The 15,257-nt window shown below is 48.3% G+C and overlaps 1 protein-coding gene across 1 annotated transcript; it reads left to right on the top strand.

Annotated features, from left to right (window-relative positions):
- The first annotated feature begins 2,155 nt into the window (after positions 1 to 2,155).
- On the top strand, positions 2,156 to 14,246 carry LOC126519867 (uncharacterized). Its single transcript, XM_072285699.1, has 4 exons — positions 2,156 to 2,341; positions 4,326 to 4,444; positions 9,836 to 13,058; positions 13,203 to 14,246. The coding sequence occupies exons 1-4, from the start codon at positions 2,156 to 2,158 to the stop codon at positions 14,244 to 14,246; spliced, it is 4,572 nt and encodes a 1,523-aa protein (XP_072141800.1).
- Positions 14,247 to 15,257: the final 1,011 nt, after the last annotated feature.

The raw sequence follows: 15,257 nt of genomic DNA, 5'->3' as shown, positions 1-15,257 counted from the left end.
GGAGCAAAATGCGAATACACCCGTGTACTTAGATTTAGGTGTATGTTAAAGAACTCCAGATTGTTGAAATTTCTGTAGTCCTTCACTACGGCATGCCTCATTATGAGAAAGTTGTTTTGTCACGTAAAACCCCATATTATTTCTTTTTGACCGGCAGGTGCAGGAGCCAGCCTATCTTGCGTGAATATAGCAAGAAAGAAACATATGCACAAGCATCTACTCTTGTAGGAACTCTGAAATGGGTAGCAATGAGCATCATAAAATGAACATGGAGAAAAGGGGAGCTTTATGGCACCCAAAATAAACGAAATGTTATTGATATCTGTCCATTTGGCTGCACCACAAAAATGTATAACATTTTGGTTATTGGTGGTGCTACAAGCTCCACTTTCCACTTAGTTGACATCCAGGGGCTCACTGCCCCTCCCTTCAGAGTTTGTTTGAGTGAATGCGTGTGCATTTTTCTTTTCTCGCATTTTTTGATCTCATTATATAATAAACATGTAGTAGCATACTAAGCCTTTGTGTGGCAAACCTCTCGCCTATCAATAATGTTTCTCTCACCAGTGCACACATATCTTGACTACTGTTTGGTATTGTTTTCTTGCAGTACATTATTGGAATACCCAAATTATTGACATGGTGGGCTGGCTGGGCTGTGTGAGTAAAGTACAATGGCAGTACATGTTCAAAAGACCGTTGTTCTATGCTAGCGGTCTGGCATAACACAGCACCAACATTCTGAGCAGTTTACATCATAGAACCCAAATTCAAAATATATCTTTCTGTTCAGTACTGTATATGGTGCGTATACCTTTATGTGCTTAATATTGCCACCACATGGCAATAAACCTAAAGAAAATGATAAATGCTCAGGAAATTAAATAGTACAATTCTTGACTATGCTGCATTGTGTTAGAAGTCTGCAATTTTTTAAAGATCCCTTGAGTGTGAATAGATTAACCACATTTACATTGTTTCCTATGGGAAACTGTGGTTCAATCCGTGATCATTTTAGATGCTACTCAAGTTACGGAATTAGACTTATAAACTGAGGCACCACTGTACTTCACTGCATTGCGTTTTCAGGGAAGCTTGGCATGCGGTAAATTCCTTCTAATAAGATAGAAGCATGCTTGAGTTTCAGTAGATCTCTTTATTTGGGATGTATGAAAGGGAATTTCTGTGCTGTCATGCATTCTGTAGATTCAAATAAGGCTTCACAGGAGAAGAAAATTAGTCCTTGTCCAGGGTTAAACAAACAACCACCGCTTTTCCGGGGTGATTGCTCAACCGGGCTAACCAGGTGGCTAGCATGTGGAAGCTCAAGAGCAAATTCAATGACAGCTTGAAGGAAGCCATGCTTTGCACATGTGTGAATGATCCTAAAGCACCCCTCTGTGCAGAAACCGCCAACAGGAACACAGACAGAAGGCTTCATTGTTCTTGAATTATAGGTTAAAGTGAAAATTTGCAGCTGAAAAAATTTCAATTGCGATGCTCCCTAATTCGAAATTTGAGTGCAACTCTGTGTGTGTTTTCATTTTGGAATATATTGGCTGACACACAATCTGTCTCGCGTGGCATGTTGCAAATGGGGCAAAGTGTGGCACGACTTCGCTAATCTTCAGATCATGAGAGCCAGTGCTTGGGTGCGATTCACAGCCGCCGCCACCATCGCCAGATCTCCCAGATGACGCATGCTACTCTGACACCATTTTGTAGTTATCGTTGCCAAACTGTGGTTCTCATGCTTTCACCATACCCTCCTCCACTTTCTGCCTCATGGTTCTGCTGCACCCTCCTCTCCACTTTGCTCCTCGCTTCTTTCATGCCCTGCGGCGTTCCGCATTCCCTCTTTCATTGTGCTCGTTAGCTTAGCTACAAGTGACAATGCTGACGCTTGCTGCAGGAACAGGCGCCTAAGAGCTGGTCCCTAAAGATTTGGGATTCGAATCTGGGAGCTGGACGAATTTTTGTTGAACTGCAAAGTTTTGTCTTAAATTATCATATAAGCATGTTTTGTGCATGTACTGTGTGTTTTACATTTGCGAGATTGCACTGAAGCGATCTTAAAATGAGCTCTGTTGTGTTCTTGCCATGTTCTTAAAACTGATTTTGTTTACAACAGCAGACCACGCAGGCAACCAAAAATATGAGAGCTGATGTTCAGCGAAGTGCGGAAAAAGAACTGCTAGCAGAAATCGAAGGTACATGCCTGCAACAGGATGTGCAGTGCACATGCTGCGACCGAGGCTGTGCTGTTCTTGAAGAACTTGCCAAGTGCAAGAAGGAAATTGCAGAATTGAGCAAGCAGCTCGAGGATGCAAAAAAGACGCCGGTGAGGAGCGGAGAAGTTTGAAAGAAAAGGTGGTAAGCTTGAAGACTCGGAGTGCAAACCTGCAAGACGCTTTGGCATCAAAAGTCTTCGCAAGTGGTGAGTAAGCGCTCATGTTTGCTGAAGGTCGAATTAAATATACTTGAGTGCAAGTAGATTATTACAGAGAATTGATGCATTCAGCAGCAGTACTCAATTAGCAATCTGTTGGTGCGATCGCACACTTCTGAATGGAAATCGTGTTCTGCAGATATACCTTAATGCAGCATAACGAAGCACTCTCGCTAAAGCACTGCAACTAAACTATATCACACAATGTGTTGCCAAGTAATAGTCCTCAACCTGTCTCTGCCATGGGTACTCCATGGCAGCAGCTGCCATTAGCTGGAATAGGGTAGCTCGTCTAAAATGTACATGGAAAGCTGCAACTGAACTGAAGCAATGCTCTGGAAAAGCCCACACATTTATACACTTGGCAAGGCCAGCGTTATCTTGACTCCGGTTGCCACGTTGCATCATGGCAATGTGTGACATGGCCCTCTTGTGGACACATGTTTGCTGTAAACCATCTGGGTCAGAGAATGTTCATTATATGTATAATGAAAATTCATTTGGCGGCAGCAGTTGCGGTGGCATGTCCTCCTTCTAAGAAAATTCTTCTTGCTAACAGGTTGATCAGTGGCCTGTGTTCCTGCTCGTCCTTGGATCCTGCGTCTTCTGTGGCCACCGTGGTTTCATTTCCACGTGCGCTTGCACTCGCTGCGAGTGCTTTCAAGCGTCTGAGCCCTGTACTGTCTGCTGAGTCTGCGCGGACTGCACGTGACTTCAACGAGGACCATATAAGGACGCACACAACGGCACTGATTCAATTTGGCGGCAGCAGTTGCGGCGGCATGTCCTCCTTCTAAGAAAATTCTTCTTGCCAACAGGTTGGTTTATTACATCTGTACACTATCTAAAAATTAATTCTGCCGCAACTGCTGCCAAAAGTTCTTGTTTTACTGTTCGTAGTGTATATGCTTCACTATGCCTACCACAGCGGAACTGGCGAAAAAAATTGAATCTCTTGAAGCAGTGATGAACGAGAAATTGGATACACTGATCGATGATTTAGTATCACGAATTAACATCAAGCTACAGAATGTAGGACTAGGTGAGCACGCTTCCCTCTGTGAAAGTGTTCAGTTCATGAACAAGGAACTAGACACAATAAAACTAAAACAGGAAGAACTCGTAACCTCAAACAAGGCGCTCTTATCGCGTAACGAAGCGCTCGAAAGAAAAGTGGCTGATTTAGAGCAATATTCGAGAATGAATAATGTGGAAATTAAGGGAATCCCTACTTCGCAGGGTGAAGACTGCGGAGTCATTCTGAAGCGAATTGGCGATGCTATCGAGTAACCTCTCTTACCCGCTGGTATCGACACGGCTCACCGTGTTGCCTCTAAATCAAATGAGAAGAACATCATTGCTCGCTTCTGCTCACGGGATAAGAAAAATAAGTTCATCAGGAAGGCAAGAAGAGCTAGGCTTCGCACAGACCACATTGGTTTCACAGGTGGCACTAGCACGCCTGTCTATGTAAATGACCACTTGACCATTGATAACAAGAAGATGTTCTCGAAGGCGCTGGCACTCAAAAAAGAAAATAAGTGGAAATACTTATGGACAGAAAACTGCCAGATAAAAGCCCGCAAAACTGATGATAGCAGGGTCTATCGCATTTTCACTGAGTCGGACCTTCGAATCTTCACGTGATTCACTGTAAATATTTTTTTTCCATTTTTTTCCATGGCCTTGCTCTACCCCGTTGACGTAAAATCTTGTTTTACCGCAAATAAACGATCACTCATTCACTTCAATGCTCGTAGCCTTCGTAAGAATTGTATTGTATAGTATTGTATTGGGTTTTATGGCGCATAAGCAACTTAGGCTATCATGCGCCAAACACATGGTATAACTTATTTCAAAAATTGGGTATCCTTAGCGAGGTCCTTGTCCAGACAAGGACTCTGAGGAGCCCAACAAACCAATTGAGGACCTCAACCTTTTTCTCAGGACTGAGAAAACGGGTGAGGTGCATCATAAGATGAGTGTAAAAACCGGGTAATAAATTTTAGAATTAGTAGCTCAGTGATATATTATATTGCGTTTAGGATCGCTGCGTCTTTCAAAAAACTAAAAACAGATGAAGTTTCTACTAGTGGGTTATCTCCTAAAAGCAGACTTGGATGGAAGGGAATGCGTTCGTTGTAAAATACAGTAAAATGTTTTTTCCTTAGCCGTTCGAGTTGTGTGCACGAGAATAAAATGTGATTTACTGTGAGTTCATTGCCGCATTTCTCACATAAGGGCTTGTCTTGTTTTTTCAGTAGAAAGTTGTGTGTTAAGTGGGTGTGTCCGATGCGCAGGCGGCATAAAATTACTTCAATAAAATGTTCCTGATGCCTGCATGATCTCCATTCTCCTAGAATAGGTTTTACTAAATGTAGTTTGTTATTTTCTTCGCTATTCCATGTACGCTGCCATTTTTCTTTAAGCTTGTTTTTTACTAACTTCATGCAATCTGCATAGGGTATATGTACAGTACTGACATCCTTATGGCAGGCTTGAGCGGCGCACGCGTCAGCTCTCTCGTTGCCTCTAATTCCTTGATGGCTTGGTACCCAACACAGCTTAATTTCGTGTCCTCGCGTTTGAGCAGTTATTATGTTATGGATTATATTTCCTATTAAAGGCTCCCTTACGTTCCTGGCTTTCAGTGCTGTGATTGCACTTAGCGAGTCCGTGTAGATAATGCTGTTTTGAATGTTCATCTCGACTATTTTTGATACAGCCACCGAAATGGCATGACTTTCGGCTGAGAAAATTGACGCGCACTGAGGCAACCTGACTACCTTTTCCCATTTATCTTGCACTACAGCACTTCTGACGTAAAATGGTGTTTTAGAACCGTCAGTATAAAATGCTGTGTGTTCTTTGTACGTTTTGTCTAGCGCCAAAAATTCTTCTAATATATGTTCACGTGGAGTTTGCTTTTTATGAAATTGTGTCAGTGTGTAGTCACCTACACTGGGAAAGGTGTGCCAAGGTGGTAGTGGTTCGGGTCTCTGGGCAACATCAGGTAGTGTGTCTAGAATACCTAATTCCTTGCAAATTTCTTGAAATCTGAGAATAAGGGGTCTCGTCGCATTCGGTTTGTTGTTGAAAAGCTGCTTAGACGGGCACTTCGTAACTATGGAGTAGCAGAGATGTTTTGGTAGTGAGCGTGTTTTTAGGACATATGCACATGTGAGCATGGCTCTTCTATCTGCGAGGGCTGGTTCGTTACATTCGACGTATAGGCTGTTTATGGGTGATGTCCTGTATGCCCCACTTGCAAGGCGCAGACCTGAGTTATGAACTGGACTTAGTTGCTTCAGGTAGGACGGTCGAGCTGAGTTGTATACTATGCACCCGTAATCGAGGCAAGAGCGAACTATACTGCGGTAGATGTGTAAAAGGCAGGCCCTATCAGCCCCACAGCGTTTATGTGAAAGCACCTTTAATATGTTTAATGATTGGGAAGTTTTCTTCTTCAGGTTCTTTATGTGTGGCAAGAAGGTCAGTTTTCTGTCAAAAGTTATGCCCAGAAATTTGTGTTCACTTTTTACGGGCAATTCCGCTTCGTTCAGGTATAGTCTAGGATCTGTCTGTAGGCCACGTTTGAGTGAAAAAAGGATGGCCACTGTTTTCTGTGGGGAGAACCGGAAACCATTTCGGTCAGCCCACGTTGAAAGTTTATTTATTGTTAACTGCACTTGTCTTTCGCATGTTGCTATGTTTGAGGATGTGCAAGCTATCTGAAGATCGTCGACATAGATTGAATACATAATTGACCTTAGAATTATTTTGCTGACTGAATTCATTTTAACAACAAAGAGGGTCGTGCTTAAAACACTCCCTTGGGGCACTCCATTTTCTTGAATGAAAGTTCTTGACAGGGTTGAACCGAGGCGTACATGGAATGAACGGTTTGACAGGAAGTCTTTTAGGCAGTTCAGCATCCTGCCACGAATGCCAAGTTCAGCCAAATCGTGAAGAATTCCGTACCTCCAGGTTGTGTCATAAGCTTTCTCTAAATCGAAGAAAACAGCGAGACATTGTTGTTTGTGTATAAAGGCTTCACGGACAGTATTTTCAAGACGAACTAGGTGGTCTGTTGTGGAGCATGCCTTTTTGAAACCGCACTGATGGGCATCGAGAAGCTCACGGGCTTCTAGCACGATGGTTAATCTCAAATTCACGATACTTTCAAAGGATTTTGTGAGGCAGCTGGTGAGCGCTATGGGCCTGTAACTACACGAAGAGGTTGGTGGTTTTTCAGGCTTTAAAAATGGAACGATGATGGCCTTATTCCAGGCTTCGGGTAGTTTACCCGATACCCACACCTTATTAAAGAAACTTAACAGTGCCTCTACGGCAGGTTCAGAGAGGTGGGACAGCATTTGATAGTGTATTCCGTCAGGGCCGGGTGCAGTCTGTTTACCAACGGACAAGACTGTGTTGATTTCTTGAACTGTGAATAATTTATTATACGGTTCATTTGCATATCCACTTGTAGGTAATCTTTGTTTCTCGGCTGGGTTCTTGTACGTAAGAAATGATTCTGTGTAGTTTGATGATCGGGTAACTGCCGAAAAAAATTCACCTAAAATGTCTGCCTGTTCTTCGATGTTTGTCTGTATACCAGGTGCTGTTAGAAGGGGAAGTGTGAAAGGGGAGTATTTACCATCTAGCTTTCGTACCTTCTCCCACATTTCTTTTGATGTGGTTGAGCTATTTATGGAAGTCACGTAATTTTGCCACGAAGTCTTTTCGGTTTTACGGCGGATATATCGGGCTTGTGCTCTTGCCTTTTTAAAGTCTATGAGATTTTTCTGCGTGGGGTACCTTCGAAAGTTTCCCCATGCTTTGTTTTGTTTCTTTTTTGCTATTCTACATTTCTTTGTATACCAGGTTTTGTGGTTTTGTTTCACCACTCCAGAAGATTGAGGTATGGCCAGGAGCGCTGCAGAGATAATGTAGTTTGTGACAATTTCATTAAGTTCATCTATATCTAAATTATGTGGATCTATTTTTTCTAAGCTGGCATTTTCTTGAAAGAGCACCCAGTCGGCCAAATGGAGCCTCCAACGTCGTGGTTTTGTAGGAATGATTGGCGGAGATGATGTTAGGTTGATAAGAATAGGTAAATAATCGCTACCATACGGGTTGTCCAAGACATCCCATTTAAAAGCATTAAAAACAGAAGGTGATGTAAGAGACAAATCTATGGAGCTCCATTTTCCGGATCTTGGAGAGCAATATGTGTGTTTGCCCCTGTTTAGCAGGCATATATTATTGCAGAGAATAAAATCTTCTAAAATACGGCCTCTAGTGTCCGTTTGTTCGCTTCCCCACAAATTGGAATGAGCATTAAAGTCGCCGACTAACAGATATGGCTCTTGTAATTGTTTTAAAAGGTCTTCTAAATCATGGAGCGTTACTGTCAGGTGTGGTTGGATATATACGGAGCATACTGTAATTGTTTTAAAGTGTACTGCAGATACTGCAACAGCTTCAAATGTAGTCTGAAGCTGCACTTCACGAGTAGGCACACTACTCTGAACAACTATGGCAGTACCTCCAGAGAGCCTATCCGCATGCTCTCGGTCGTGACGAAAGACTTTACATTTACTTAAAATATTTTTATGTTTTGATCCCAAGTGTAAGCCCCGCTACGGGCAGCGGCAAAACAAACCCAAAAGGACGGCGCGGGCCATCTGGGCAGGGGGCATGCGTCTCGACGAGATTGTTTGCACACTTGAGTAATGGCTGTCAACGGTTGACACAGAGCGGGGCCTCGCGGGCAAGCAGAGTAACCACGCTGTCGGCGCCCACGGCTACCGCACAGTTCGGGGAGCGGAGAGGACCACCAGCGCCACAGTAGCGGTCGTGCATAACAGTACATAGGGAGCTTCGGACGCCCGTCGCATTGCGCTTCCTGGGAATCCCCGCAGGCGTTTTCCTTGCGCGCGGCCGGCTGACGGGGGTGAACTCCTTCCCAGCTGGGGTCTCCCCGACTGGGCATCAAACGCCGTAACGGGCGGGCGCGCCTGACTTCCGCGGTGCACAGATGGGTGCCCTTGAAGAGTGCTTGGCTCGGGTCTGGCCGCGGGCAACGGAGATCGCGCGGCCGCAAGCAGGCGCGCCAGCCTCATTACTTTTTACGGCTTTGCATCGCGCGCTGACCGGCGTAGGGATTCTTTGAGCCGCAAAAGAGCCTGCGGTTTTGCCTCGGTGCCGCGGCGCCGTGGGAACGTCTTCTTCGGCTTACGGCCCGGACACAAGGCCGACCGTGGCGGGTGGACAATTATCCCATGCTCCTCTGTGACAGTTTGACTTGCAAACAATCGCTCGTTTATGGCACCGCATGGCCTGCGGTGTCTTGTAATCCGGTCGCGTCGCGCACGTGTTCGAGCACTGAAAACATGGTCCCGACGTTCCCAGGCTTTTGGGTTTTGTGAATGTATTTTGTTGATCCGTGCTTGTTGCGCCGGCTGTGCTCATGAGCCGCTGCTCGGAACTTGCTATGTGTACAGCTGGCATGACCCTCACCCCTTTGTTGTTGTATATTGTGTATTTCGGGTGAGGATTATACACTGCAAACTGTACTAAAAAAAAGATGTTCTTAGACTGAGGGTTGTTCGACTGGCCAATCACGCACGCAAGTTCTGCTGAACGCAGTGATTGGTGAACGAATTGTCCAGTTGAAACGCAACCCGGCGGTAATTCGCCAGCAAAGATTGTGGGCGGAGCGTTGCGTCTACAAAACGCGGCCGCAGCGCTCCGATGGAGAGTTCTGGACCTGGCTTCGGTGCTAAGCACCATCGGCTCTGCCGAAATAGGGTCGCCCTATGTGGTCCAAACCAGTGTAACAATTTGTAACCGATTTACTGTTGAAACTATGCAATCTTGTAACCGACCTTTGTAATCGTATCTGTAAATACAAGTTTTTGTTCGTTCGTTACTTCAGCGTACTTGTCCTTCGGGCCTAAGTCACCCATTGAGCCACCTGTGCAGACCGTCTCGGACGGTGCGTCTCGGACGCCGACGGTGGGGGTGAATTTCAACGAACCAATCGATCGATCGTTTGGCATCGAATTCTTACTCGCGCAGCCGACAGGATAGGTTCGGAAGACAAGCTAAACGCTATCAAGACAGCGGTACATCTGCCAGAGTGGCATCGCAAGAGCTAGCGGCACCTCCGGCGTCTGCAATTGGCTCAAGCCTTGGAGGAGGAAGCCCAGCAGCGAGACATCGCTAGGCGACGCACCTCAGCGAGTAAGACGTCGAGGCGCCGACTGAACCCCGGCAAGGAAGCAGCCCGAGCGAGAGCGACGCAGGGAAATCTGGACCCTCGTCCACCAGTGATCCTCATCTGAAACGTGAGTTTCCTTTCCTCTTACTGTTCAGTCACTGCGGGGCTTCGAAGCTAATCATGATGCAGAACGGCAGGGACGATGAGGATGGTCAGAGGGAGAGGGGTAGCAGCGATAGTGAAAGCGAGCCCTTTCTGTCTGAGCGGGTGATGGAGTTTAGACTAAAGATGGCTCAGGAACGTCGCCGGAGCCTTGCCCTTGAACTGGAGCTCGCCAGGGCCCGTACAACGTCACCGTCGAGTGGTCGGGACGGCAGTGGCAGTGCGCTTGAGAATGACAGAAACACGGAATGGCGGAAATATTCAAAATTATTAGTTGGTGCTTTCCCCAAATTTCCCACAGACGCCGAGGTCCCCATTTGGTTCGAATCTGTAGAGCACACCTTGGAGGCCTACGAGGTGCCGCGAAGCTGTTGGGGTCAGATAGTTTTTCCGCTCCTAGCGGAGCGCATCGAGTACCTGTCAACACGTCTGACCCCCGCACAGCACCGTGATTATGAAGCTTTAAAGGAAGTCGTCCTTGATGAGCTGCAGTTGTCTCCCCTTGAATATCAAAAAAGGTTTTTCGGGGTACGGAAGCGGAAGACCGAGACGTGGAAGAGTTTCACGACACGTCTTGCCAGTTACCTAAATTTTTACGTGGCATCTAGGGACGTGTCAAATTTTGCGGAGCTGCTAGAACTCTTGGTGGCTGACCAGCTGAAGACAGTGTTGTCGGAAGAGGCGCTCAGGTACGTCAGGCTGCGAGAAGGTGCAGGGTGGTACAAGGCGTCCGAAATTGCTAGACTTTTACAAACTTTTGAGGACGCTCACGGCCGCGGGGACCTACCTAAGGGGCAACCCCGGGGCGCCGGCAGTAAGGGCCCAGAAATTACAATTGAGAACCGCAGCAGCAGTGGTTTGGTTTCGCACCAAGGACAGAGGACAAAACCAAAATCCCCGTGTCCACCCGCAGGACAGCAGAGGCCAACAATTTGCTTTGAGTGCGGGTCGGCCGGGCACATTAGACCAAATTGTCCGCGCATCCGCGAAAGGCTGGCGCAGACGGCCGCCCAGCAGGAACAGCCAGAGAGGCTCACCGCTCGGGTCGCGCTAGAGAACCCAGCTGCGGGTGACCGCTTGTTGTGTGTAGCTCTCAATTGTAGGGGCCGAACAATGAAAGCAATAGTGGATACGGGTGCCGAGATAACTGTAGTTCGCGAAAGTGCGGTACCACCGGAATTAGCACAGTCGCATGGCAGTGTAGGTCTCCGCGCAGCTTTTGGCGAACGAGTTGAAGCAAAACTCGTGGCGCTACCACTGACACTAAAACAGGGCCAACCCGTGTTTTCCAAAGTGGAGGAGGCGACGCCAGTATTGTGCGCACTCACGGATAGGCTGAGCGTGAGCGCGGATTGCCTGCTTTCAGCAGAGGACTGGAGCGCGCTCCAGCAGGGTCGGGACGAGGCTTGCGAGCCGCCCACCAAAAAACTCCCGCGGAGCAGCAGCGAAGAGCTGGTTACAGCCGTAGGACTCGATGGGGGACAGGTTAATCCCGAAAACCCGGTTAGCGTTGCGAGCAAGGCCGATGCGCTGCATTCAAACGAGGAAGGGGCACAAGAAGAATCCAATCGTAGCTCCGATACAGTGAAGGGTGATGCCGGGACGTTACGTGAGGAACAAAAGAGTGATGCCACTCTCAGCAGGGCCTGGAAAAATGCGGAAGAAGGAAAGGGTGGCATGATCGTGATTGATGGTCTGCTTTACCACCGCGACCACGTATTGGGACAGCCGGTAAAACAGCTAGTTTTACCTACGACGCGGCGCGCGGAGGTACTTAGTCTCGCCCACGAGTCATGCTGGGGCGGCCACCTTGGCTGTCGCAAGACGAGAGCGAGGATTAAGCTTAGTTTCTTTTGGCCAGGCGTCGAAAAAGATGTTCAGGCATTCTGCAACAGTTGCCACGGGTGTCAAATCAGAGCAGACAAAAGACAATCAGATCGAGTGCCCATCACGCCTCTAGTAAGGCCGCAGTACCCTTTTCAGAAGGTAAACCTAGACGTTATAGGGCCGATCGATCCCCCTAGCAGTCGCGGCCATCGCTACGCCTTGTGCATTATAGATCTTTGCTCCCGCTGGCCTGAGGTCGTGTGCCTCACATCATTAACAGCCAAGGCAACCTGCGACGCGATGTTAGGAGTTTTTAGCAGAACCGGGATACCAGAGGTAGTTTGTTCCGATTGCGGAACGAATTTTACCGCCTCAGTCACTAATGAGTTTCTCTCGCGCCTCGGCTGTTCACGTCGCTTTTCCACGCCTGACCACCCGGAAAGCAACGGAGCGGTGGAGCGGTGGAACCGAGTGTTCAAAAACATGCTGTTTCACGTGATCAGCAAACAGGGGAGAGAGTGGGATAAATTTGTCCCCTTCCTGTTGTGGGCCTACAGAGAAGTCCTGCACGATACTACGGGCGTGTCGCCATTCCGTATGATGTATGGGAGAGAACCAGTCGGCCCACTCGCCATACTAAAACGAACGTGGTCAGGGGAGCAGGAGGTGCCCGCTTTGGTCGCAGATAGACCCTCGCAGTACATGCAGAAATTGAAAAAGCAGCTACAGATAGCAGCTGAGGCGGCCGACTTGACTACCACCAACCAGCAGAGGACATATGCCACTCAATACAATCTCCGCACGAAGGAAAAGGCATTTCAGGTAGGGGACCAGGTGCTCGCGTTCGATAGTAACCGCCTTGGTAGGATGTACCCAAAGTGGCTGGGGCCTTGCACGGTCAAGGAGAAGTACAGGCAGCACTCTTATTACATTGAAACTCCGGAAGGAAGACGCATGCTCGTTCACGCGAACCACTTGAGACCGTACACGTCGCGTGTGGCTAGCATAGGCGTTATATTCCACGACGACCGCGAGTTTGGAGAGGTGGAGTACACGCCGCGTCCGGGTAGGGTTCTCGGCACTACGGCCCTCTTACCCGCAGACAGTATATCACATTTGGAACCGCCGGAGCGAGCGTTAGTGAATGAGGTGTTTCAAACACATGCCGCCTTATTTACGGCCGAAATTGGGATAGCGCGGGTGAACGAGCATCGCATAAAACTGATGGAAGGAGCCGCGCCAAAGCGTTGCCGCCCCTATCGCATTCCGGTAGCCCTGAAGAGCGAAGTCTCCAAACAAATATCGGAACTACTAGAATTAGGCCTGATCTATAGGTGTGAAAGCCCCTTTGCACATCCGTTGGTGTGCGTCCCCAAGAAAGACGGCACAGTGAGACTGTGTGTTGATTATAGAAGCTTAAACGCGATGACCGAGCCAGACGCATTTCCTATGGGATTCCCACAGGATTTAATAATGAACGTCGGGCAGGCTAGCCATATTACCCTTATTGATCTCCGTCGTGGTTATTGGCAGGTGCCCTTAGCGGAAGACTCGCAGCGGGCTGCGGCGTTCGTGTCACACTTGGGTCAATTCGCTTGGAGGGTGATGCCATTCGGTCTCAGGAACGCTGCAGCTAGCTTTCAGAGGAGCATGAATCAGCTGTTAGCACCGCACGAGGACTACGCCTGCGCATATTTGGACGACATCGCTGTGTTCAGCAAGTCGATACAGGAACATATCCGCCACCTTCACGCTGTTTTCTCAGCTCTGACATCAGTGGGATTGGTAGCGAACCTCGAAAAATGTCAGGTGGCCCGTGGATCTATCCGCTATCTTGGGCATGTGGTAGGCTCCGGCAAGCATGGCCCGGACCCTACTAAGCTCGCAGCCATCAAGGGACTGCAGGTGCCGCGTACTAAAAAGGAATTGAGAAGCGTCCTTGGCCTCTGTGGTTATTACAGGGGATACATTTCAAATTTCGCGGCCATAGCGAAGCCGCTCACGCAGATGACTGCTAAACACATTTCCAATCGCATTCCGTGGTCTCCTGAGGCCAACGAGGCTTTCGAAGGTCTCAAAGGTGCTCTGTGCAGTGCCGTAGAGCTGGCGACTCCAGACTCGAGCAAGCCATTTTGGCTGTTCACCGATGCCTCTGCAATTGCTGTGGGGGCATGTCTAGCTCAGATGACCGACAATGGCACAGAGTGCCCCATTGCTTTTGCCAGTCACCGCTTCACGCCCACTCAGATGCGATGGTCTACGATTGAACGCGAGGCGTTTGGTGTCATTTGGGGTCTCAAAAAGTTTGACACGTGGGTGTTTGGCACGAAAATATTTGTAGTATCCGACCATAACCCTCTTGCGTACCTCACTCAGTCCACGCCTCAGGGTGCAAAACTGACGCGTTGGGCTTTAGCGCTACAACGCTATGATGTAGTGGTGCAACACCGAAAGGGAATCGCACATACTAACGCCGACGCACTTTCGCGTCTGACAAACCATTGCTGGGAAAAGGATGTAAAAGATAGGGAACCCGCAGTGACGGACAGTGGAGGCGAGGGAACAAGTGTGGTGTGATGTGATATGACTGCGGTAACCACACGGACGACCTTGGACGATGAGCTCATGCTTCCACATTTCTGTGTGTACCCTGTTCTTTTAGTCTGTTTGTTTTGGCGAGTGTCGTCGTCTAAGCTCAATTATGTATGTTTGTATGTTTTCCTCCAGAACTAGAGGCTGACAGTATGCTTCCGGCTCATATTTGTACGATACTGCATATTTGAGTTTCATGAAGCGAGCCCTGTTGCATCAGGGAAGCCTTACCATTTGTTTCGTTTGTGTATTTGCTTTGTGTGTGTCTTGGTTGTACCTATATTACGGTGAAATTTATCCATGTGTTAACACTCTCTACGGAATGAGCCACATACCGCGCCCATCATAAAGCACTGGCATTTAGTTGTGTTGTTTCAGTAAGCGAGCCAGCGCTGTACATTCTTCTTCGTTGCTTACTGCCATGAGCAAGGCGCGGCTCACGCATTTACAACGTGGGCGAACTCGGACCATCGTTAAAACGCGCTGCCTAAGCGTGGCTGGTAACTTTTATTTGTCATGTCCAGATGCGGCGTATGTACAAGTTTACACGCAGCATGCTTTTGTTTTTGTTTCTGCTTCGACAACACTGTAAGCGAGTTGTTGTCTCGTCTTGGGTGGGGGGTGTAAGCCCCGCTACGGGCAGCGGCAAAACAAACCCAAAAGGACGGCGCGGGCCATCTGGGCAGGGGGCATGCGTCTCGACGAGATTGTTTGCACACTTGAGTAATGGCTGTCAACGGTTGACACAGAGCGGGGCCTCGCGGGCAAGCAGAGTAACCACGCTGTCGGCGCCCACGGCTACCGCACAGTTCGGGGAGCGGAGAGGACCACCAGCGCCACAGTAGCGGTCGTGCATAACAGTACAAAGGGAGCTTCGGACGCCCGTCGCATTGCGCTTCCTGGGAATCCCCGCAGGCGTTTTCCTTGCGCGCGGCCGGCTGGCGGGGGTGAACTCCTTCCCAGCTGGGGTCTCCCCGACTGGGCGTCAAACGCCGT

This window comes from Dermacentor andersoni, unplaced genomic scaffold (assembly GCF_023375885.2).
Source record: "Dermacentor andersoni unplaced genomic scaffold, qqDerAnde1_hic_scaffold ctg00000039.1, whole genome shotgun sequence".
Classification (NCBI taxonomy): Eukaryota; Metazoa; Arthropoda; class Arachnida; order Ixodida; family Ixodidae; genus Dermacentor; species Dermacentor andersoni.
This window is presented reverse-complemented; position numbering and strand designations above follow the sequence as displayed.